This window comes from Lithobates pipiens, unplaced genomic scaffold (genome assembly GCF_037356315.1).
Source record: "Lithobates pipiens isolate NorthernLeopardFrog02 unplaced genomic scaffold, aLitPip1_a1.2 Scaffold_8, whole genome shotgun sequence".
Classification (NCBI taxonomy): Eukaryota; Metazoa; Chordata; class Amphibia; order Anura; family Ranidae; genus Lithobates; species Lithobates pipiens.
In genome coordinates, this window is record NW_027507903.1 from 681440256 (window position 1) to 681464164 (window position 23909).

A 23909-nucleotide genomic window follows, 5' to 3' on the forward strand; every position below is an offset into this window, starting at 1 on the left:
GTCATTTCCTGCTCCCCCCCCCCCCCTGTGTCAGCTGTCTACTTCTACCTGAATATAACACTCCTCGCTCTCACCCCCCCCCTCCAATCTGCCCCAGGGGAGTCCCCGCCCTGCTCTGCCCCCCTCCTCCTCCATCTCTGCACTCAGTCACTCCCCTCCGCAGACACAAAATATCCTCAGCTGGAAGACAAGACTGACAGAGAGGGGGAGACCCCCACCATCCGCAGCCTGGGGGGAGGGCAAGAAGGTAGGACAGTGCCCCAGGACCCCCTGATGACTGGCATGTGATATGGGGGGCACCCCCAACTTTTCAGCACAGTGCCTGGCTTCTTCTCCCTTCTCTCTCTTCTTCTTCCAACTTTGGTAACTTTTGTCCTCAACTTACCCCATGCACCCCTTATGAGGTTACCTCTCTGTACCCCCTTTATATTATGGCGTTACCCCCTTTGCACCCCTCTTTATTAATCAGAAGCCCCCGGTCTCTCCTCTGCACCCCTGCAGGGCTCCGTCCTTTGTCTTGTTTCCTGGAACCTTGTGTCATATCTGTGGGGGAGTCACAAGGCTCTGGGGGGGTGACCCAGACCCCTCCGTTACTTGACTTATGAATGGATTGGGCTCAGGATGGGGGGATGGGGGAGGGGGGTATTGGGGTTACATCCAGTTATATCTGCTGGGAGTTGGTTCCACACATCTACTACTCCTTCTGTGAAATAATGCTTCCATTGTCCACACTCTTCCGGGGTGATATCTCTGTACGGCACCAGACAATAGGCAGCCAGCACATCTCCACATGGTGAAGAACTACAACTCCCAGCATGTGTCGCCAGATCCCCGACTGATCTTTACCTGGAAGAACATGTTGGGGCTTGTAGGTTCACATCTGAGATCTACGGGATGCCCGATACTTTGTGCACCACATCCATGGCATTCTACCAAGCTTCCATTGTACCCCTCTCCTAATATCCAGACCCCCCCTCCTTCTACTGAACCCCAACTGTTCCATTGTACTCCTCCTAATATCCTGACCCCCCTCCTTCTACTGAACCCCAACTGTTCCATTGTACTCCTCTCCTAATATCCAGACCCCCCCTCCTTCTACTGAACCCCAACTGTTCCATTGTACTCCTCTCCTAATATCCTCACCCCCCTCCTACTGAACCCCAACTATTCCATTGTACCCCTCTCCTAATATCCTGACCCCCCTCCTTCTACTGAACCCCAACTATTCCATTGTACCCCTCTCTAATATCCTGCCCCCCCCCTCCTTCTACTGAACCTCAGCTATTCCATTGTACCCCTCTCCTAATATCTAGACCCCCTCCTTCTACTGAACCCCAACTATTCCATTGTACCCCTCTCCTAATATCTTGACCCCCCTCCTTCTACTGAACCCCAACTGTTCCATTGTACCCCTCTCCTACTATCCAGACCATTCTCCTACTGAACCCCAATTGTTCCATTGTACCCCTCTCCTACTATCCAGACCATTCTCCTACTGAACCCCAATTGTTCCATTGTACCCCTATCCACTATCCAGACCTCTCTCATACTGAACCCTAATTGTTCTATTGTACCCCTCTCGTAATATCCTGATCCCTCTCCTTCTATTGAACCCCAACTGTTCCATTGTACCCCTCTCCTACTATCCAGACCATTCTCTTTCTACTGAACCCCAATTGTTCCATTGTACCCCTCTCCTAATATCCAGACCCCCTTCCTACTGAACCCCAATTGTTCCATTGTACCCCTCTCCTAATATCCTGACCCCCTTCCTACTGAACCCCAATTGTTGCATTGTACCCCTCTCCTAATATCCTGACCCCATTCCTACTGAACCCCAATTGTTCCATTGTACCCCTCTCCTACTATCCAGACCCTTCTCCTTCCACTGAACCCAAACTGTTCCATTGTACCCCTCTCCTAATATCCAGACCTTTCTCCTACTGAACCCCAATTGTTCTATTGTACCCCTCTCTTACATTCCAGACCACCCTCCTACTGAACCCCAATTGTTCGATTGTACTCCTCTCCTAATATCCTGACCCCATTCCTACTGAACCCCAATTGTTCCATTGTACCCCTCTCCTACTATCCTGACCTCTCTCCTACTGAACCCCAATTGTTCCATTGTACACCTCTCCTACTTTCCTGACCCTCTCCTTCCACTGAACCCCAGTTTTTCCATTGCACCCCTCTCCTACTATCCAGATCCTTCTCCTTTCCCCAAACCCCAATTGTTCCATTGCACCCCTCTTCTACTATCCAGACCCTTCTCCTTTTGCTGAACTCCAATTATTCAATTGTACCCCTCTCCCACTTTCCTGTCCCCTCTTCTTCCACTGAACCCCAATTGTTCCATTGTACCCCCCTCCTACTATCCAGATCCTTCTCTTTCCCCCAACCCCCAATTGTTCCATTGTGCCCCTCTTCTACTATCCAGGCCCTTCTCCTTTTGCTGAACCTCAATTGTTCCATTGTACCCATCTCCTACTTTCCTGACCCCTCTCCTTCCACTGAACCCCAATTGTTCAATTGTACCCCTCTCCTACTATCCAGACCCCTCTCCATTCCATCGTCTCATCTCCTGTCTGTTCTTACTTTTCCACAACTTTTTACCTATCGGTCATCTCTTATCGCGCTTCTTCTTACACCCCCTCCAACCGTCCTTTGTTCCTCACCCCCTCATACTGAACTTTCCTCTCTCTTTCCTCTTTCTCTCCTCTCACTTCTCCATCTCGCTCCAGTCTCGGTATGGTCTGATTTTTGTCTTCTCCTTGTTCCTGTATCTTGTTCTGGCACGGACATTGTTTGGGTGTTCTTTGTCGGTGTTGGGCCTCCTCCATTAGATGTCTTTGTTATACTTTGTAGTAATAGTTTACGTCTGGTAATAGGCCGATGTTTATGTCTAGTAATATATTGAGTGGTGGATTGATGAGGCCTCAATGCAGAGAATGAATCCCACTCCTGACTCCTGCATCGGCAGGTTCTCTTTCCCCGGAGCCACCTGGCTTTAGTTTGTCAGGAAGTCAAGGATCTCCTTGGCAACCTCATATCTCTCTCTCTCTGCCAGGCCTCATCTCTTCTTTTCCTGCTCCCTCCAGCTGCACCATCACTGTTATTACTAGAACTTCCTGTGATGTTACCACCACCATGGCACACAGTCTCCAGCCATGGCACTTTAAGCCCTTGTACACACTGGCGGAGATTCCGACGGAATGTGTCCGATCGGACCATGTTGTCGGATAATCCGACTGTGTGTGGTCTCCATCGGACTCCGACGGACCAAGTTTTCCAACTTGTTGGTAAAATTTTCTGACAAAATGCTCCGATCGGACATACTCCGATCATGTGTAGAGAATTCCGATCGGACAAAGTGCCACGCATGCTCAGATCAAATTCCTACATCAAAGCTATTGGCTACTAGCCTGAACGTAGTCCTGTCGTAACTAAATAACGTTATCACGTTCTGAACGACCGGATTTTCCGACAACTTAGTCCGACCGTGTGTATGCAACAGTTTCGGACAAATTCCATTGGATTTGGTTGTCGGAATGTCCGTCCATGTGTACAAGGGCTAAGAGTTCTTCATAGGAGGATGAGCGTCTACATGTGGGCCAAGGTGATCAGCAGCGTATGAGAAGGTCCGTCTCTGTCCTCCTGACCATCTTTGTATTAAGTTTGGCCCACCTAAGGCTCCAGAAGGGCCAATCCACCCATAAATGGCATATCTATTTTGGGTGGAGGCAGGTCAATTGACTCACTTCTTGGCTTCCAATGCCCCTTCTGGTGCTCCAGTGATGACCTTTCTGATGCGCCATCCTAAAGGGGGTCTCGTCTTGCTGTCTGTTGGATTTAACTTTTCAGGGGTCTTCAAACTATGGCCCTCCAGTTGTTTCAGAACTACAATTCCCATCATGCCTAGTCATGTCAGAGTTTTACAATGCCTCATGGGATGTGTAGTTCCGCAACAGCTGGAGGGCCATAGTTTGAGGATCCAAGAATTAGGTGAACATTATGGAGAATGCAATTGGAGAAGTCGGACTCTCAGGCAAAGTTTCCCACCCCTAGATCAGCACCCTGCCCAAGGAACTTTTCACATTAACCTCTTCTGTTCTGTCCCAGCAGGACAACTTGGACTGAAACCCTGACGGAGTTTAAAGTGGACCCATGTAATCCTTATGGGTGGTCGGATGTAAGTAGACATGCGTCTATATTAGCCTGCAATCAGGTCAAAAAAGTGGACCTGGATTCAAACGTATTGCATTCAGTCCAATGAATCTGGACAGACCCAGATGTGGTCCACCTACATCTGACCACCTAGAGATACATTGCAGTCTGTCTTTGAGCATGCGCCAAAAATGGACTGCCAGAACACCCATGTGAAAGAGGCCTTCAGAGATAAGAAAGCAGTGTGTGATGTAGGGATATGGCTTCCACCCATACATGAAATGTCAGATTAGGAAGGATGAAGTAGTCTGGTTTATGATAGAGTCTCCATTGCAGTCCTCCATTGTTCTTGGTGGTTCTCTTTTGTTTTTCCTCCTCGTTGTTCTTGTCTCTGCGGTTTATGTTTTTTCCATCACCCCTCCCACCAGCAGCTTCTCTCGCTCTACAGACGATGATTCAGAACTCAGATTCCTCAGATGTTTCTAACAATCAGTTTTATGTAAGACGAGAAGCACCACACCCGACCAGCCTGTCCTCACCCACCCAAACCTCGTCCAGGAGCTCCGTCACAACTTCAATATCAACCTACCAGCCAAATGAGTCAACAAACCCGACAGTCCCGGCCCGCCTGCTGCAGCTTTAACACCCAGTGTTATCTGGTGTCAGATTTTTGTGTTCTATAAACAGGTGTCAGCCTTTTATTCCAAATAACCTGGTGTCAACCCATTGTCCCATATAGCCCAATATCACCGGAGGCCACCCTATTGTCCCATATAGCCCAATTTCACCGGGGGTCACCCTATTGTCCCATATAGCCCAATATCACCCAGGATCACCTTACTGTCCCATATAGCCCAATATCACCGGGGGCCACCCTATTGTCCCATATAGCCCAATTTCACCGGGGGTCACCCTATTGTCCCATATAGCCCAATATCACCCAGGATCACCTTACTGTCCCATATAGCCCAATATCACCGGGGGCCACCCTATTGTCCCATATAGCCCAATATCACCGGGGGCCACCCTATTGTCCCATATAGCCCAATATCACCCAGGATCACCTTACTGTCCCATATAACCCGGCATCACCCGGAGTAACCCTTTAGTCCCATATAATTTGGTGTCAGCCTATTGTGTTATATAACCTGGTGTCAACCTTTTCTGCCATGTACCCAATATTACCCACTGCCACCCTATTGCCCTTTTATAATACAATATCATCCAGTGTCACTTTATTGCCCTAAAAAAACAATATCACCCAGTGTCACCCTATTAGCCCAATGTTACTGGAGGTCACCCAGGTGATAACCCAATATCACCTGGCGTCCCCTATTTTCTCATATAACCCAATAGTTACTGGTGTCACTCCATTATTCCATATCTCCCGTATCCAGTATCACCCCAGAAATTAGCCCACCATCGAAAATCTCCCAATATGATCTAGTGTCACCCCTCTATCCCAAATCCTCCAATATCATCCGGTATCACCCCTCTATCCCATATCTCCAACATCATCTGATATCACCCCTCTATCCCATATCTCCAACATCATCTGATATCACCCCTCTATCCCATATCTCCAACATCATCTGATATCACCCCTCTATCCCATATCTCCAACATCATCTGATATCACCCCTCTATCCCACATCTCCAACATCATCTGATATCACCCCTCTATTCCACATCTCCAACATCATCTGATATCACCCCTCTATCCCACATCTCCAACATCATCTGATATCACCCCTCTATTCCACATCTCCAACATCATCTGATATCACCCCAATATCCCACATCTCCAACATCATCTGATATCACCCCTCTATCCCACATCTCCAACATCATCTGATATCACCCCAATATCCCACATCTCCAACATCATCTGATATCACCCCACTATCCCACATCTCCAACATCATCTGATATCACCCCTCTATCCCATATCTCCAACATCATCTGATATCACCCCTCTATCCCACATCTCCAACATCTGATATCACCCCAATATCACATATCCCCAATATCATCTGATATCACCCCTCTATCCCACATCTCCAACATCATCTGATATCACCCCAATATCCCACATCTCCAACATCATCTGATATCACCCCTCTATCCCATATCTCCAACATCATCTGATATCACCCCTCTATCCCACATCTCCAACATCTGATATCACCCCAATATCACATATCCCCAATATCATCTGATATCACCCCTCTATCCCACATCTCCAACATCATCTGATATCACCCCAATATCCCACATCTCCAACATCATCTGATATCACCCCTCTATCCCACATCTCCAACATCATCTGATATCACCCCTCTATCCCACATCTCCAACATCATCTGATATCACCCCAATATCCCACATCTCCAACATCATCTGATATCACCCCTCTATCCCATATCTCCAACATCATCTGATATCACCCCTCTATCCCACATCTCCAACATCTGATATCACCCCAATATCCCACATCTCCAACATCATCTGATATCACCCCTCTATCCCATATCTCCAACATCATCTGATATCACCCCTCTATCCCATATCTCCAACATCATCTGATATCACCCCTCTATCCCATATCTCCAACATCATCTGATATCACCCCTCTATCCCACATCTCCAACATCATCTGATATCACCCCTCTATCCCACATCTCCAACATCATCTGATATCACCCCAATATCCCACATCTCCAACATCATCTGATATCACCCCTCTATCCCATATCTCCAACATCATCTGATATCACCCCTCTATCCCACATCTCCAACATCTGATATCACCCGAATATCCCACATCTCCAACATCATCTGATATCACCCCTCTATCCCATATCTCCAACATCATCTGATATCACCCCTCTATCCCATATCTCCAACATCATCTGATATCACCCCTCTATCCCATATCTCCAACATCATCTGATATCACCCCTCTATCACATATCCCCAATATCATCTGATATCACCCCTCTATCCCACATCTCCAACATCATCTGATATCACCCCAATATCCCACATCTCCCACATCATCTGATATCACCCCTCTATCCCACATCTCCAACATCATCTGATATCACCCCTCTATTCCACATCTCCAACATCATCTGATATCACCCCTCTATCCCACATCTCCAACATCATCTGATATCACCCCAATATCCCACATCTCCAACATCATCTGATATCACCCCTCTATCCCACATCTCCAACATCATCTGATATCACCCCAATATCACATATCTCCAACATCATCTGATATCACCCCAATATCACATATCTCCAACATCATCTGATATCACCCCTCTATCCCACATCTCCAACATTATCTGATATCACCCCTCTATCCCATATCTCCAACATCATCTGATATCACCCCTCTATCCCACATCTCCAACATTATCTGATATCACCCCTCTATCCCATATCTCCAACATCATCTGATATCACCCCAATATCCCACATCTCCAACATCATCTGATATCACCCCAATATCCCACATCTCCAACATCATCTGATATCACCCCTCTATCCCATATCTCCAACATCATCTGATATCACCCCTCTATCCCATATCCCCAACATCATCTGATATCACCCCTCTATCCCACATCTCCAACATCATCTGATATCACCCCTCTATCCCACATCTCCAACATCATCTGATATCACCCCAATATCCCACATCTCCAACATCATCTGATATCACCCCTCTATCCCACATCTCCAACATCATCTGATATCACCCCAATATCACATATCTCCAACATCATCTGATATCACCCCAATATCACATATCTCCAACATCATCTGATATCACCCCTCTATCCCACATCTCCAACATTATCTGATATCACCCCTCTATCCCATATCTCCAACATCATCTGATATCACCCCTCTATCCCACATCTCCAACATTATCTGATATCACCCCTCTATCCCATATCTCCAACATTATCTGATATCACCCCTCTATCCCACATCTCCAACATCATCTGATATCACCCCAATATCACATATCTCCAACATCATCTGATATCACCCCAATATCACATATCTCCAACATCATCTGATATCACCCCTCTATCCCACATCTCCAACATTATCTGATATCACCCCTCTATCCCATATCTCCAACATCATCTGATATCACCCCTCTATCCCACATCTCCAACATTATCTGATATCACCCCTCTATCCCATATCTCCAACATCATCTGATATCACCCCAATATCCCACATCTCCAACATCATCTGATATCACCCCAATATCCCACATCTCCAACATCATCTGATATCACCCCTCTATCCCATATCTCCAACATCATCTGATATCACCCCTCTATCCCATATCTCCAACATCATCTGATATCACCCCTCTATCCCATATCTCCAACATCATCTGATATCACCCCTCTATCCCATATCTCCAACATCATCTGATATCACCCCTCTATCCCACATCTCCAACATCATCTGATATCACCCCTCTATCCCACATCTCCAACATCATCTGATATCACCCCTCTATCCCACATCTCCAACATCATCTGATATCACCCCTCTATCTCACATCTCCAACATCATCTGATATCACCCCTCTATCCCACATCTCCAACATCTGATATCACCCCTCTATCTCACATCTCCAACATCATCTGATATCACCCCAATATCCCACATCTCCAACATCATCTGATATCACCCCAATATCCCACATCTCCAACATCATCTGATATCACCCCACTATCCCACATCTCCAACATCATCTGATATCACCCCTCTATCCCACATCTCCAACATTATCTGATATCACCTCTCTATCCCACATCTCCAACATCATCTGATATCACCCCTCTATCCCACATCTCCAACATCATCTGATATCACCCCAATATCCCACATCTCCAACATCATCTGATATCACCCCTCTATCCCACATCTCCAACATCATCTGATATCACCCCAATATCCCACATCTCCAACATCATCTGATATCACCCCTCTATCCCACATCTCCAACATCATCTGATATCACCCCTCTATCCCATATCTCCAACATCATCTGATATCACCCCTCTATCCCACATCTCCAACATCATCTGATATCACCCCTCTATCCCACATCTCCAACATCATCTGATATCACCCCAATATCCCACATCTCCAACATCACCTGATATCACCCCAATATCCCACATCTCCAACATCATCTGATATCACCCCTCTATCCCACATCTCCAACATCATCTGATATCACCCCTCTATCCCACATCTCCAACATCATCTGATATCACCCCTCTATCCCACATCTCCAACATCATCTGATATCACCCCTCTATCCCACATCTCCAACATCATCTGATATCACCCCTCTATCTCACATCTCCAACATTATCTGATATCACCCCTCTATCCCACATCTCCAACATCATCTGATATCACCCCTCTATCTCACATCTCCAACATCATCTGATATCACCCCTCTATCCCACATCTCCAACATCATCTGATATCACCCCTCTATCCCATATCTCCAACATCATCTGATATCACCCCTCTATCTCACATCTCTAACATCATCTGATATCACCCCAATATCCCACATCTCCAACATCATCTGATATCACCCCAATATCCCACATCTCCAACATCATCTGATATCACCCCACTATCCCACATCTCCAACATCATCTGATATCACCCCTCTATCCCATATCTCCAACATCATCTGATATCACCCCTCTATCCCACATCTCCAACATTATCTGATATCACCTCTCTATCCCACATCTCCAACATCATCTGATATCACCCCAATATCCCACATCTCCAACATCATCTGGTATCACCCCTCTATCCCATATCTCCAACATCATCTGATATCACCCCTCTATCCCTCATCTCCAACATCATCTGATATCACCCCTCTATCCCATATATCCAGTATCATCAACTATCACCGCTCTATCCCATATCTCCAACATCATCTGATATCACCCCTCTATCCCATATCTCCAACATCATCTGATATCACCCCAATATCACATATCTATTCCATATCTCTGACATCATCTGGTATTACCCTCTATCCCATATCCCAGGGTGAAACATGTTGGAGTTGTGGTCTGGATGAATCAAGCTGATCATGATTAAGCCACAGAGGGCAGGGTGAAACATGTTGGAGTTGTGGTCTGGATGAATCCAGCTGAGCATGATGGCGGGGTGAAACATGTTGGAGTTGTGGTCTGGATGAATCCAGCTGAGCATGATGGCGGGGTGAAACATGTTGGAGTTGTGGTCTGGATGAATAGAGGTGATCATGATTAAGCACTGGAGGGCTGGGTGAAACATGTTGGAGTTGTGGTCTGGATGAATCGGGCTGAGGCTGCTTTTACTTGCTTACCACTTGGGCCGGGTGAGGTGTGCGGCGGTTGGGCTACCTTTCTCTGTTTTGCCACATCATCCACTATCTCTTATACCCCAATATCAACCGGTATCCCCTCCATTACCTGCAAAAGTTGTCTCATATTTCTAATTGTCCTTATTTTTCCATATCCAAATATTACACAACGCCCCCAAATATTATCATAAATCTCCAAAAACCATCATGAGTTTTCGTGCAACTTGAAATAATCCCCAAACTGTGTGCTACCCCTATTAATACCTCCCCGGGTTAAAATGTGTTGCCCTAACTATTATCCCCAAAAAAATGGTTCCTGGCCGGTCTTGCTGAGATTGTGATCTTTGACTTCCTATGACCCCAAGCTGGGTAGCAAGATTTTTGAATGGAAATTTTCGCGTTAAGAGCGCTCGTTCGTTTTTTGTTTTGTTTTTTGAGCCAAAATCAGTTTTAATTTTTGACCATACTGATATAAAAAAATAAAAATTGGAAGGCGTAGGATGGAAAACTTTTACTGGAACAAACTTTATTTTTCCAACAGTGAATGTGGTTTTGGTTTTTCGGGAAATTACATTCATTCCAAAATCGAACGGTAAAAGCGAACCCAGCTTTAGTCTTCAGCATCGGTCTGCTGTACACAATGCAGAAGGTGGACCTTACAGCACGGGGGGGGGCAGCCAATCGGTCGCAGGCATTTGTATGTTTTATAGCTGTTGCCGGGCAGAATACACTGTAAGTGTAAAGGGGAGGGAGGGAGGAAGGAGGAGGAGGGGCAGCTGTGGAGAAGACGTCTATCATAGACTCGGAGCTCCAATATGTAGGACGTGTATTTGATGTGATCGGTCACATTAGACTGTAATATGTGCAGCTCAGCGATACCTCCAGAGCCTGCGCAGGCAGTGACTGGTAAAAATCGCAATTTAGCAACTCAACGGTGTGGATTCAGTCTGGCCTCTGTGACAGATTTCTGGGGTCCTTGTAGTAAGAAGCGTTGTACGTTCGTGTAAGCCGTGTGACCGTTTTCATTGGTTGTGCTGACACATGTGACCAATCCCAGAAGTTCTTGTCTGTGACAACTTACTACAATGTTGCTACATCTGCCCCAGATTCATTAATAGATACCACCAGATCAGGGATGAGAAAAATGCAAGAAAATAAGAAGAATGGCATTTTGGAGTAACAGGAATGTGCACCTCCCCCCCCCCCCCTCCCCAAACCGCCACCATCAATGGCTGCTTGGATGCTGTCAGCAGCAGAGTGTTATTGGTTGCTAGGATGCTGTGGGCAGTACAGCACCATTGGTTGCTAGGTTGCTGTCGGCAGCACAGAGCCGTTGGTTGCTAGGGTGCTGTTGGGAGCAGTGAGCCATTGATTGCTAGGATGCTGTCGGTAGTGCGACACTGTTGGTTGCTTGGGTGCTGTCGGCAGCACGGAGCCGTCGCCTGCTAGGGTGCTTTCGGCAGCACAGAGCAGTCGGTAGCTGGGATGCTGTCGGTAGCAGGGAACCGTTGGTTGCTGGGATGTTATCGGTAGCACTGAGCCGTTAGTTGCTAGGATGCTGTGGGTAGCACTGAGCCATTAGTTGCTAGGATGCTGTCGGTAGCACTGAGCCGTTAGTTGCTAGGATGATGTTGATAGCACTGAGCCATTAGTTGTTAGGATGCTGTCAGTAGCACTGAGCCGTGGGTTGCTAGGATGCTGTCGGTAGCACTGAGTCATTAGTTGCTAGGATGCTGTCGGTAGCACTGAGCTGTGGGTTGCTAGGATGCTGTTGGTAGCACTGAGCCATTGGTTGCTAGGATGCTGTCGGTAGCACTGAGCTGTGGGTTGCTAGGATGCTGTCGGTAGCACTGAGCTGTGGGTTGCTAGGATGCTGTCGGTAGCACTGAGCCATTGGTTGCTAGGATGCTGTCGGTAGCACTGAGCTGTGGGTTGCTAGGATGCTGTCGGTAGCACTGAGCTGTTGGTAGCACTGAGCTGTTGGTAGCACTGAGCTGTGGGTTGCTAGGATGCTGTCGGTAGCACTGAGCTGTGGGTTGCTAGGATGCTGTCGGTAGCACTGAGCCATTGGTTGCTAGGATGCTGTCGGTAGCACTGAGCTGTGGGTTGCTAGGATGCTGTCGGTAGCACTGAGCTGTTGGTAGCACTGAGCTGTTGGTAGCACTGAGCTGTTGGTAGCACTGAGCTGTGGGTTGCTAGGATGCTGTCGGTAGCACTGAGCTGTGGGTTGCTAGGATGCTGTCGGTAGCACTGAGCCATTGGTTGCTAGGATGCTGTCGGTAGCACTGAGCTGTGGGTTGCTAGGATGCTGTCGGTAGCACTGAGCTGTTGGTAGCACTGAGCTGTTGGTAGCACTGAGCTGTTGGTAGCACTGAGCTGTGGGTTGCTAGGATGCTGTCGGTAGCACTGAGCTGTGGGTTGCTAGGATGCTGTCGGTAGCACTGAGCTGTGGGTTGCTAGGATGCTGTCGGTAGCACTGAGCCATTGGTTGCTAGGATGCTGTCGGTAGCACTGAGCTGTGGGTTGCTAGGATGCTGTCGGTAGCACTGAGCTGTTGGTAGCACTGAGCTGTTGGTAGCACTGAGCTGTGGGTTGCTAGGATGCTGTCGGTAGCACTGAGCTGTTGGTTGCTAGGATGCTGTCGGTAGCACTGAGCTGTGGGTTGCTAGGATGCTGTCGGTAGCACTGAGCCATTGGTTGCTAGGATGCTGTCGGTAGCACTGAGCTGTGGGTTGCTAGGGTGCTGTCGGTAGCACTGAGCTGTTGGTAGCACTGAGCTGTGGGTTGCTAGGATGCTGTCGGTAGCACTGAGCTGTTGGTTGCTAGGATGCTGTTGGTAGCACTGAGCTGTGGGTTGCTAGGATGCTGTCGGTAGCACTGAGCTGTTGGTTGCTAGGATGCTGTCGGTAGCACTGAGCTGTGGGTTGCTAGGATGCTGTCGGTAGCACTGAGCCATTGGTTGCTAGGATGCTGACGGTAGCACTGAGCTGTGGGTTGCTAGGATGCTGTCGGTAGCACTGAGCTGTTGGTAGCACTGAGCTGTGGGCTGCTAGGATGCTGTCGGTAGCACTGAGCTGTTGGTTGCTAGGATGCTGTCAGTAGCACTGAGCTGTGGGTTGCTAGGATGCTGTCGGTAGCACTGAGCTGTTGGTTGCTAGGATGCTGTCGGTAGCACTGAGCCATTGGTTGCTAGGATGCTGTCGGTAGCACTGAGCTGTGGGTTGCTAGGGTGCTGTCGGTAGCACTGAGCTGTTGGTAGCACTGAGCTGTGGGTTGCTAGGATGCTGTCGGTAGCACTGAGCTGTTGGTTGCTAGGATGCTGTTGGTAGCACTGAGCTGTGGGTTGCTAGGATGCTGTCGGTAGCACTGAGCTGTTGGTTGCTAGGATGCTGTCGGTAGCACTGAGCTGTGGGTTGCTAGGATGCTGTCGGTAGCACTGAGCCATTGGTTGCTAGGATGCTGACGGTAGCACTGAGCTGTGGGTTGCTAGGATGCTGTCGGTAGCACTGAGCTGTTGGTAGCACTGAGCTGTGGGCTGCTAGGATGCTGTCGGTAGCACTGAGCTGTTGGTTGCTAGGATGCTGTCAGTAGCACTGAGCTGTGGGTTGCTAGGATGCTGTCGGTAGCACTGAGCTGTTGGTTGCTAGGATGCTGTCGGTAGCACTGAGCTGTGGGTTGCTAGGATGCTGTCGGTAGCACTGAGCCATTGGTTGCTAGGATGCTGTCGGTAGCACTGAGCTGTGGGTTGCTAGGATGCTGTCGGTAGCACTGAGCTGTTGGTAGCACTGAGCTGTGGGTTGCTAGGATGCTGTCGGTAGCACTGAGCCATTGGTTGCTAGGATGCTGTCGGTAGCACTGAGCTATTGGTTACTAGGAAGCTGTCAGTAGCACTGAGCCATTGATTGCTAGGATGCTGTCAGTAGCACTGAGCTGTGGGTTGCTAAGATGCTGTCGGTAGCACTGAGCTGTTAGTTTCTAGGATGCTGTCGGTATCACTGAGCCGTTAGTTGCTAGGAAGCTGATGGTAGCACTGAGCCATTAGTTGCTAGGATGCTGTTGGTAGCACTGAGCCATTAGTTGCTAGAATGCTGTCGGTAGCACTGAGCTGTGGATTGCTAAGATGCTGTCAGTAGCACTGAGCTGTGGGTTGCTAAGATGCTGTCGGTAGCACTGAGCCGTGGGTTGCTAGGATGCTGTCGGTAGCACTGAGCCGTTGGTTGCTAGGATGCTGTCGGTAGCACTGAGCTGTGGGTTGCTAGGATGCTGTCGGTAGCACTGAGCTGTTAGTTTCTAGGATGCTGTCGGTATCACTGAGCCGTTAGTTGCTAGGAAGCTGATGGTAGCACTGAGCCATTAGTTGCTAGGATGCTGTTGGTAGCACTGAGCCATTAGTTGCTAGAATGCTGTTGGTAGCACTGAGCTGTGGATTGCTAGGATGCTGTCAGTAGCACTGAGCTGTGGGTTGCTAAGATGCTGTCGGTAGCACTGAGCCGTGGGTTGCTAGGATGCTGTCGGTAGCACTGAGCCGTTGGTTGCTAGAATGCTGTCGGTAGCACTGAGCTGTGGGTTGCTAGGATGCTGTCGGTAGCACTGAGCCGTTGGTTGCTAGGATGCTGGTGGTAGCACTGAGCTGTTGGTTGCTAGGATGCTGTCGGTAGCACTGAGCTGTGGGTTGCTAGGATGCTGTCGGTAGCACTGAGCTGTTGGTTGCTAGGATGCTGTTAGCCCATTAGTCAGTGGGATTATCTGCTTTGTTTTGTACTATAAAAGGGGCTCATTTTAGTTTTTTAATCCCCCGTTATGTTACTGAACGTCTCACACCTGGTGACATCTCTGTGCTTTTTTGGGTTTTTTTTGGTGCTTTTTGGAGGAACGCATTGCAGTTCATTTCCATGGTTTCCTATGAGACACGCTCACATCTGCGCTTTTTTCAGCCGCTGCGTATTTGGAAACGGTCAGGGACTTTTTTTTTTTTTTATGCAAAACGGTACTTTTCTGGTTCAATAGACTTCAATGGAGAGGCTGCAGAAAGGCACCTAATGCTTTTTTACAGCAATTTGTGATTTTTAATCTGCCCAGCAACAAATTGGGCAAAAAAAAACGCCAAAAAAAACAAATCGCAACAAAATCACGTGTGCAAAAATCAAAACGTAGTGTATATACAGTATATCTCCTCTAATAGTGTATACAGTATATCTCCTCTAATAGTGTATATACAGTATATCTCCTCTAATAGTGTATATACAGTATATCTCCTCTAATAGTGTATATACAGTATATCTCCTCTAATAGTGTATATACAGTATATCTCCTCTAATAGTGTATACAGTATATCTCCTCTAATAGTGTATACAGTATATCTCCTCTAATAGTGTATATACAGTATATCTCCTCTAATAGTGTATACAGTATATCTCCTCTAATAGTGTATATACAGTATATCTCCTCTAATAGTGTATATACAGTATATCTCCTCTAATAGTGTATACAGTATATCTCCTCTAGTTTATATACAGTATATCTCCTCTAATAGTGTATACAGTATATCTCCTCTAATAGTGTATATACAGTATATCTCCTCTAATAGTGTATACAGTATATCTCCTCTAGTTTATATACAGTATATCTCCTCTAATAGTGTATACAGTATATCTCCTCTAATAGTGTATACAGTATATCTCCTCTAATAGTGTATATACAGTATATCTCCTCTAATAGTGTATACAGTATATCTCCTCTAGTGTATATACAGTATATCTCCTCTAATAGTGTATACAGTATATCTCCTCTAATAGTATATACAGTATATCTCCTCTAATAGTGTATATACAGTATATCTCCTCTAATAGTATATAGACAGTATATCTCCTCTAATAGTGTATACAGTATATCTCCTCTAATAGTATATATACAATATCTATCCTCTAATAGTTTATACAGTATATCTCCTCTAATAGTATATATATATATACAGTATTTTTCCTCTAATAGTGTATATCCAGTTACAGTATATCTCCTCTAATAGTGTATATACATTATATTTTCTCTAATAGTGTATATACAGTATATCTCCTCTAATAGTGTATACAGTATATCTCCTCTAATAGTGTATATATAGTATATCTCCTCTAATACTATATATACAGTATATCTCCTCTAATAGTGTATATACATTATATTTTCTCTAATAGTGTATATACAGTATATCTCCTCTAATAGTGTATACAGTATATCTCCTCTAATAGTGTATACAGTATATCTCCTCTAATAGTGTATATACAGTATATCTCCTCTAATAGTGTATACAGTATATCTCCTCTAATAGTGTATATACAGTATATCTCCTCTAATAGTGTATATACAGTATATCTCCTCTAATAGTGTATACAGTATATCTCCTCTAGTTTATATACAGTATATCTCCTCTAATAGTGTATACAGTATATCTCCTCTAATAGTGTATACAGTATATCTCCTCTAGTGTATATACAGTATATCTCCTCTAATAGTGTATACAGTATATCTCCTCTAGTGTATATACAGTATATCTCCTCTAATAGTGTATACAGTATATCTCCTCTAATAGTATATACAGTATATCTCCTCTAATAGTGTATATACAGTATATCTCCTCTAATAGTATATAGACAGTATATCTCCTCTAATAGTGTATACAGTATATCTCCTCTAATAGTATATATACAATATCTATCCTCTAATAGTTTATACAGTATATCTCCTCTAATAGTATATATATATATATACAGTATTTTTCCTCTAATAGTGTATATCCAGTTACAGTATATCTCCTCTAATAGTGTATATACATTATATTTTCTCTAATAGTGTATATACAGTATATCTCCTCTAATAGTGTATACAGTATATCTCCTCTAATAGTGTATATATAGTATATCTCCTCTAATACTATATATACAGTATATCTCCTCTAATAGTGTATATACATTATATTTTCTCTAATAGTGTATATACAGTATATCTCCTCTAATAGTGTATACAGTATATCTCCTCTAATAGTGTATACAGTATATCTCCTCTAATAGTGTATATACAGTATATCTCCTCTAATAGTGTATACAGTATATCTCCTCTAATAGTGTATATACAGTATATCTCCTCTAATAGTGTATATACAGTATATCTCCTCTAATAGTGTATACAGTATATCTCCTCTAGTTTATATACAGTATATCTCCTCTAATAGTGTATACAGTATATCTCCTCTAATAGTGTATACAGTATATCTCCTCTAGTGTATATACAGTATATCTCCTCTAATAGTGTATACAGTATATCTCCTCTAGTGTATATACAGTATATCTCCTCTAATAGTGTATACAGTATATCTCCTCTAATAGTATATACAGTATATCTCCTCTAATAGTGTATATACAGTATATCTCCTCTAATAGTATATAGACAGTATATCTCCTCTAATAGTGTATACAGTATATCTCCTCTAATAGTATATATACAATATCTATCCTCTAATAGTTTATACAGTATATCTCCTCTAATAGTATATATATATATACAGTATATCTCCTCTAATAGTATATATATATATACAGTATTTTTCCTCTAATAGTGTATATCCAGTTACAGTATATCTCCTCTAATAGTGTATATACATTATATTTTCTCTAATAGTGTATATACAGTATATCTCCTCTAATAGTGTATACAGTATATCTCCTCTAATAGTGTATACAGTATATCTCCTCTAATAGTGTATATACATTATATTTTCTCTAATAGTGTATATACAGTATATCTCCTCTAATAGTGTATACAGTATATCTCCTCTAATAGTGTATATACAGTATATCTCCTCTAATAGTGTATACAGTATATCTCCTCTAATAGTGTATATACAGTATATCTCCTCTAATAGTGTATATACAGTATATCTCCTCTAATAGTGTATACAGTATATCTCCTCTAGTTTATATACAGTATATCTCCTCTAATAGTGTATACAGTATATCTCCTCTAATAGTGTATACAGTATATCTCCTCTAGTGTATATACAGTATATCTCCTCTAATAGTGTATACAGTATATCTCCTCTAGTGTATATACAGTATATCTCCTCTAATAGTGTATACAGTATATCTCCTCTAATAGTATATACAGTATATCTCCTCTAATAGTGTATATACAGTATATCTCCTCTAATAGTATATAGACAGTATATCTCCTCTAATAGTGTATACAGTATATCTCCTCTAATAGTATATATACAATATCTATCCTCTAATAGTTTATACAGTATATCTCCTCTAATAGTATATATATATATACAGTATTTTTCCTCTAATAGTGTATATCCAGTTACAGTATATCTCCTCTAATAGTGTATATACATTATATTTTCTCTAATAGTGTATATACAGTATATCTCCTCTAATAGTGTATACAGTATATCTCCTCTAATAGTGTATATATAGTATATCTCCTCTAATACTATATATACAGTATATCTCCTCTAATAGTGTATATACATTATATTTTCTCTAATAGTGTATATACAGTATATCTCCTCTAATAGTGTATACAGTATATCTCCTCTAATAGTGTATATACAGTATATCTCCTCTAATAGTGTATACAGTATATCTCCTCTAATAGTGTATATACAGTATATCTCCTCTAATAGTGTATATACAGTATATCTCCTCTAATAGTGTATACAGTATATCTCCTCTAGTTTATATACAGTATATCTCCTCTAATAGTGTATACAGTATATCTCCTCTAATAGTGTATACAGTATATCTCCTCTAGTGTATATACAGTATATCTCCTCTAATAGTGTATACAGTATATCTCCTCTAGTGTATATACAGTATATCTCCTCTAATAGTGTATACAGTATATCTCCTCTAATAGTATATACAGTATATCTCCTCTAATAGTGTATATACAGTATATCTCCTCTAATAGTATATAGACAGTATATCTCCTCTAATAGTGTATACAGTATATCTCCTCTAATAGTATATATACAATATCTATCCTCTAATAGTTTATACAGTATATCTCCTCTAATAGTATATATATATATACAGTATATCTCCTCTAATAGTGTATATACATTATATTTTCTCTAATAGTGTATATACAGTATATCTCCTCTAATAGTGTATACAGTATATCTCCTCTAATAGTGTATATATAGTATATCTCCTCTAATACTATATATACAGTATATCTCCTCTAATAGTGTATATACATTATATTTTCTCTAATAGTGTATATACAGTATATCTCCTCTAATAGTGTATACAGTATATCTCCTCTAATAGTGTATATATAGTATATCTCCTCTAATAGTATATATATAGTATATCTCCTCTAATACTATATATATAGTATATCTCCTCTAATAGTATATATACAGTATATCTCCTCTAATAGTGTATACAATATATCTCCTTTAATAGTCATCTAATAGTGTATATACAGTGTATACAGTATATCTCCTCTAATAGTGTATATATAGTATATCTCCTCTAATACTATATATACAGTATATCTCCTCTAATAGTGTATCCAGTATATCTCCTCTAATAGTATATACAATATATCTCCTTTAATAGTCATCTAATAGTGTATATACAGTGTATACAGTATATCTCCTCTAATAGTATATATACAGTATATCTCTTCTGTCTACGGTTTCGATATTTTGCCCCCTGACCATATACTTGGTTTATATTTAGCACTGCATACAGATATTTAAGAATAAATTGCCTTTTTTTTTTAAACTTTACATATTTACTAAACCAGCACACTTTTTTTAATGTTATTAGCCGATTATATGAAAATAATCGTTATTTGCAGCCGTAGATAGTGGGGGGTCAAAGTTCTACTCTATATATAACATTTGCATAGTGACTGGTCCAGGAACAATGCACGTACCTTCGCTCTGTACAAGAAGAGGAAATAACGAATGTTATTAGGACATTCCCTGTGCAGGTCAAATGTTTTTATTATTATTTTTTCTTTTTAAAGCAGAAAACTGTTGGTCACTGTGCTGTGTCTGTGGAGGGGCGGTGTTGTCACATGTGGGCAGCACTATAGAACACCTCCCCCTCCTTCTCTCCACAAACTACAACTCCTTATTGTTTTTCTTTTTTCCCCAATGGTGAACGAATGGTGAAGGGTGAATTTATAAAGGATTCACCGGGAGATTCACACCACAGGGGTAAATATAGAAAGGGGCCAAACTAGTCAGGAGCAGATATAGACAGGGGCCAAACTAGTCAGGAGCAGATATAGACAGGGGCCAAACTAGTCAGGAGCAGATATAGACAGGGGCCAAACTAGTCAGGAGCAGATATAGACAGGGGCCAAACTAGTCAGGAGCAGATATAGACAGGGGCCAAACTAGTCAGGAGCAGATATAGACAGGGGCCAAACTAGTCAGGAGCAGATATAGACAGGGGCCAAACTAGTCAGGAGCAGATATAGACAGGGGCCAAACTAGTCAGGAGCAGATATAGACAGGGGCCAAACTAGTCAGGAGCAGATATAGAAAGGGTTCAAACTAGACAGGGGCAAATTTAGACGGGGGCCAAACTAGTCAGGGGCAGATATAGAAAGGGGCCAAACTAGTCAGGGGCAAATATAGAAAGGGGCCAAACTAGTCAGGGACAGATATAGAAAGGGGCCAAACTAGTCAGGGGCAGATATAGAAAGGGGCCAAACTAGTCAGGGGCAGATATAGAAAGGGGCCAAACTAGTCAGGGGCAGATATAGAAAGGGTTCAAACTAGACAGGGGCAAATTTAGACGGGGGCCAAACTAGTCAGGGGCAGATATAGACAGGGGCCAAACTAGTCAGGGGCAAATATAGAAAGGGGCCAAACTAGTCAGGGGCAAATATAGAAAGGGGCCAAACTAGTCAGGGGCAAATATAGAAAGGGGCCAAACTAGTCAGGGGCAGATATAGAAAGGGGCCAAACTAGTCAGGAGCAGATATAGACAGGGGCCAAACTAGTCAGGAGCAGATATAGACAGGGGCCAAACTAGTCAGGAGCAGATATAGACAGGGGCCAAACTAGTCAGGAGCAGATATAGACAGGGGCCAAACTAGTCAGGAGCAGATATAGAAAGGGTTCAAACTAGACAGGGGCAAATTTAGACGGGGGCCAAACTAGTCAGGGGCAGATATAGAAAGGGGCCAAACTAGTCAGGAGCAGATATAGAAAGGGGCCAAACTAGTCAGGAGCAGATATAGACAGGGGCCAAACTAGTCAGGAGCAGATATAGACAGGGGCCAAACTAGTCAGGAGCAGATATAGACAGGGGCCAAACTAGTCAGGAGCAGATATAGAAAGGGTTCAAACTAGACAGGGGCAAATATAGAAAGGGGCCAAACTAGTGAGCGGCAGATATAGACAGGGGCCAAACTAGTCAGGGGCAGATATAGACAGGGGCCAAACTAGTCAGGGGCAAATATAGAAAGGGGCCAAACTAGTCAGGGGCAAATATAGAAAGGGGCCAAACTAGTGAGCGGCAGATATAGAAAGGGGCCAAACTAGTGAGGGGCAGATATAGAAAGGGGCCAAACTAGTCAGGGGCAGATATAGAAAGGGTTCAAACTAGACAGGGGCAAATTTAGACGGGGGCCAAACTAGTCAGGGGCAGATATAGAAAGGGGCCAAACTAGTGAGCGGCAGATATAGACAGGGGCCAAACTAGTCAGGGGCAGATATAGACAGGGGCCAAACTAGTCAGGGGCAGATATAGACAGGGGCCAAACTAGTCAGGGGCAAATATAGAAAGGGGCCAAACTAGTCAGGGGCAAATATAGAAAGGGGCCAAACTAGTGAGCGGCAGATATAGAAAGGGGCCAAACTAGTGAGGGGCAGATATAGACAGGGGCCAAACTAGTCAGGGGCAAATATAGAAAGGGGCCAAACTAGTCAGGGGCAAATATAGAAAGGGGCCAAACTAGTCAGGGGCAGATATAGACAGGGGCCAAACTAGTCAGGGGCAAATATAGAAAGGGGCCAAACTAGTCAGGGGCAGATATAGAAAGGGTTCAAACTAGACAGGGGCAAATTTAGACGGGGGCCAAACTAGTCAGGGGCAGATATAGAAAGGGGCCAAACTAGTGAGCGGCAGATATAGACAGGGGCCAAACTAGTCAGGGGCAGATATAGACAGGGGCCAAACTAGTCAGGGGCAAATATAGAAAGGGGCCAAACTAGTCAGGGGCAAATATAGAAAGGGGCCAAACTAGTCAGGGGCAGATATAGAAAGGGTTCAAATTAGACAGGGGCAAATTTAGACGGGGGTCAAACTAGTCAGGGGCAGATATAGAAAAGCGCCAAACTAGTCAGGGGCAGATATAGACAGGGGCCAAACTAGTCAGGGGCAGATATAGACAGGGGCCAAACTAGTCAGGGGCAGATATAGACAGGGGCCAAACTAGTCAGGGGCAGATATAGACAGGGGCCAAACTAGTCAGTGGCAAATATAGAAAGGGGCCAAACTAGACAGGGGCAAATTTAGACGGGGGCCAAACTAGTCAGGGGCAGTTATAGAAAGGGGCCAAACTAGTCAGGGGCAGATATAGACAGGGGCCAAACTAGTCAGGGGCAGATTTAGACAGGGGCCAAACTAGTGAGGGGCAGATATAGAAAGGGGCCAAACTAGTGAGGGGCAGATATAGAAAGGGGCCAAACTAGTGAGGGGCAGATATAGAAAGGGGCCAAACTAGTCAGGGGCAAATATAGACAGGGGCCAAACTAGACAGGGGCAAATATAGACAGGGGCCAAACTAGACAGGGGCAGATATAGACAAGGGCCAAACTAAACAGGGGCCAAACTAGTCAGGGGCAGCTATAGACAGGGGCCAAACTAGTCAGGAGCAGGTATATAAAGGGGCCAAACTAGTCAGGGGCAGATATAGACAGGGGCCAAACTAGTCAGGGGCAGATATAGAGAGGGGCTAAACTAGTCAGATATAGAAAGGGGCCAAACTAGACAGGGGCAAATTTAGACGGGGGCCAAACTAGTCAGGGGCAGTTATAGAAAGGGGCCAACTAGTCAGGGGCAGATATAGACAGGGGCCAAACTAGTCAGGGGCAAATATAGAAAGGGGCCAAACTAGTCAGGGGCAGACATAGAAAGGGGCCAAACTAGACAGGGGCAAATTTAGACGGGGGCCAAACTAGTCAGGAGCAGATATAGAAAGGGGCCAAACTAGTCAGGGGCAGATATAGACAGGGGCCAAACTAGTCAGGGGCAGATATAGAAAGGGGCCAAACTAGTCAGGG

The 23909-nt window shown here is 44.1% G+C and overlaps 1 protein-coding gene across 2 annotated transcripts in view; it reads left to right on the forward strand.

Moving 5' to 3' along the window:
- The first annotated feature begins 103 nt into the window (after nucleotides 1-103).
- Nucleotides 104-23909, forward strand: part of LOC143962103 (phospholipid scramblase 1-like) — an 85216-nt gene continuing 61410 nt past the window's right edge. The window contains exon 1 of one of the 2 annotated variants that reach the window (XM_077471430.1): nucleotides 104-247. Coding sequence is in view for 1 of the 2 variants with exons in the window: in XM_077471429.1 (XP_077327555.1) it covers nucleotides 290-363 (74 nt within the window). In the remaining variant the exon portion in view is untranslated. Of the gene's footprint in view, nucleotides 364-23909 lie in introns of both variants that reach the window. The other variant, XM_077471429.1, reaches the window with a different exon arrangement.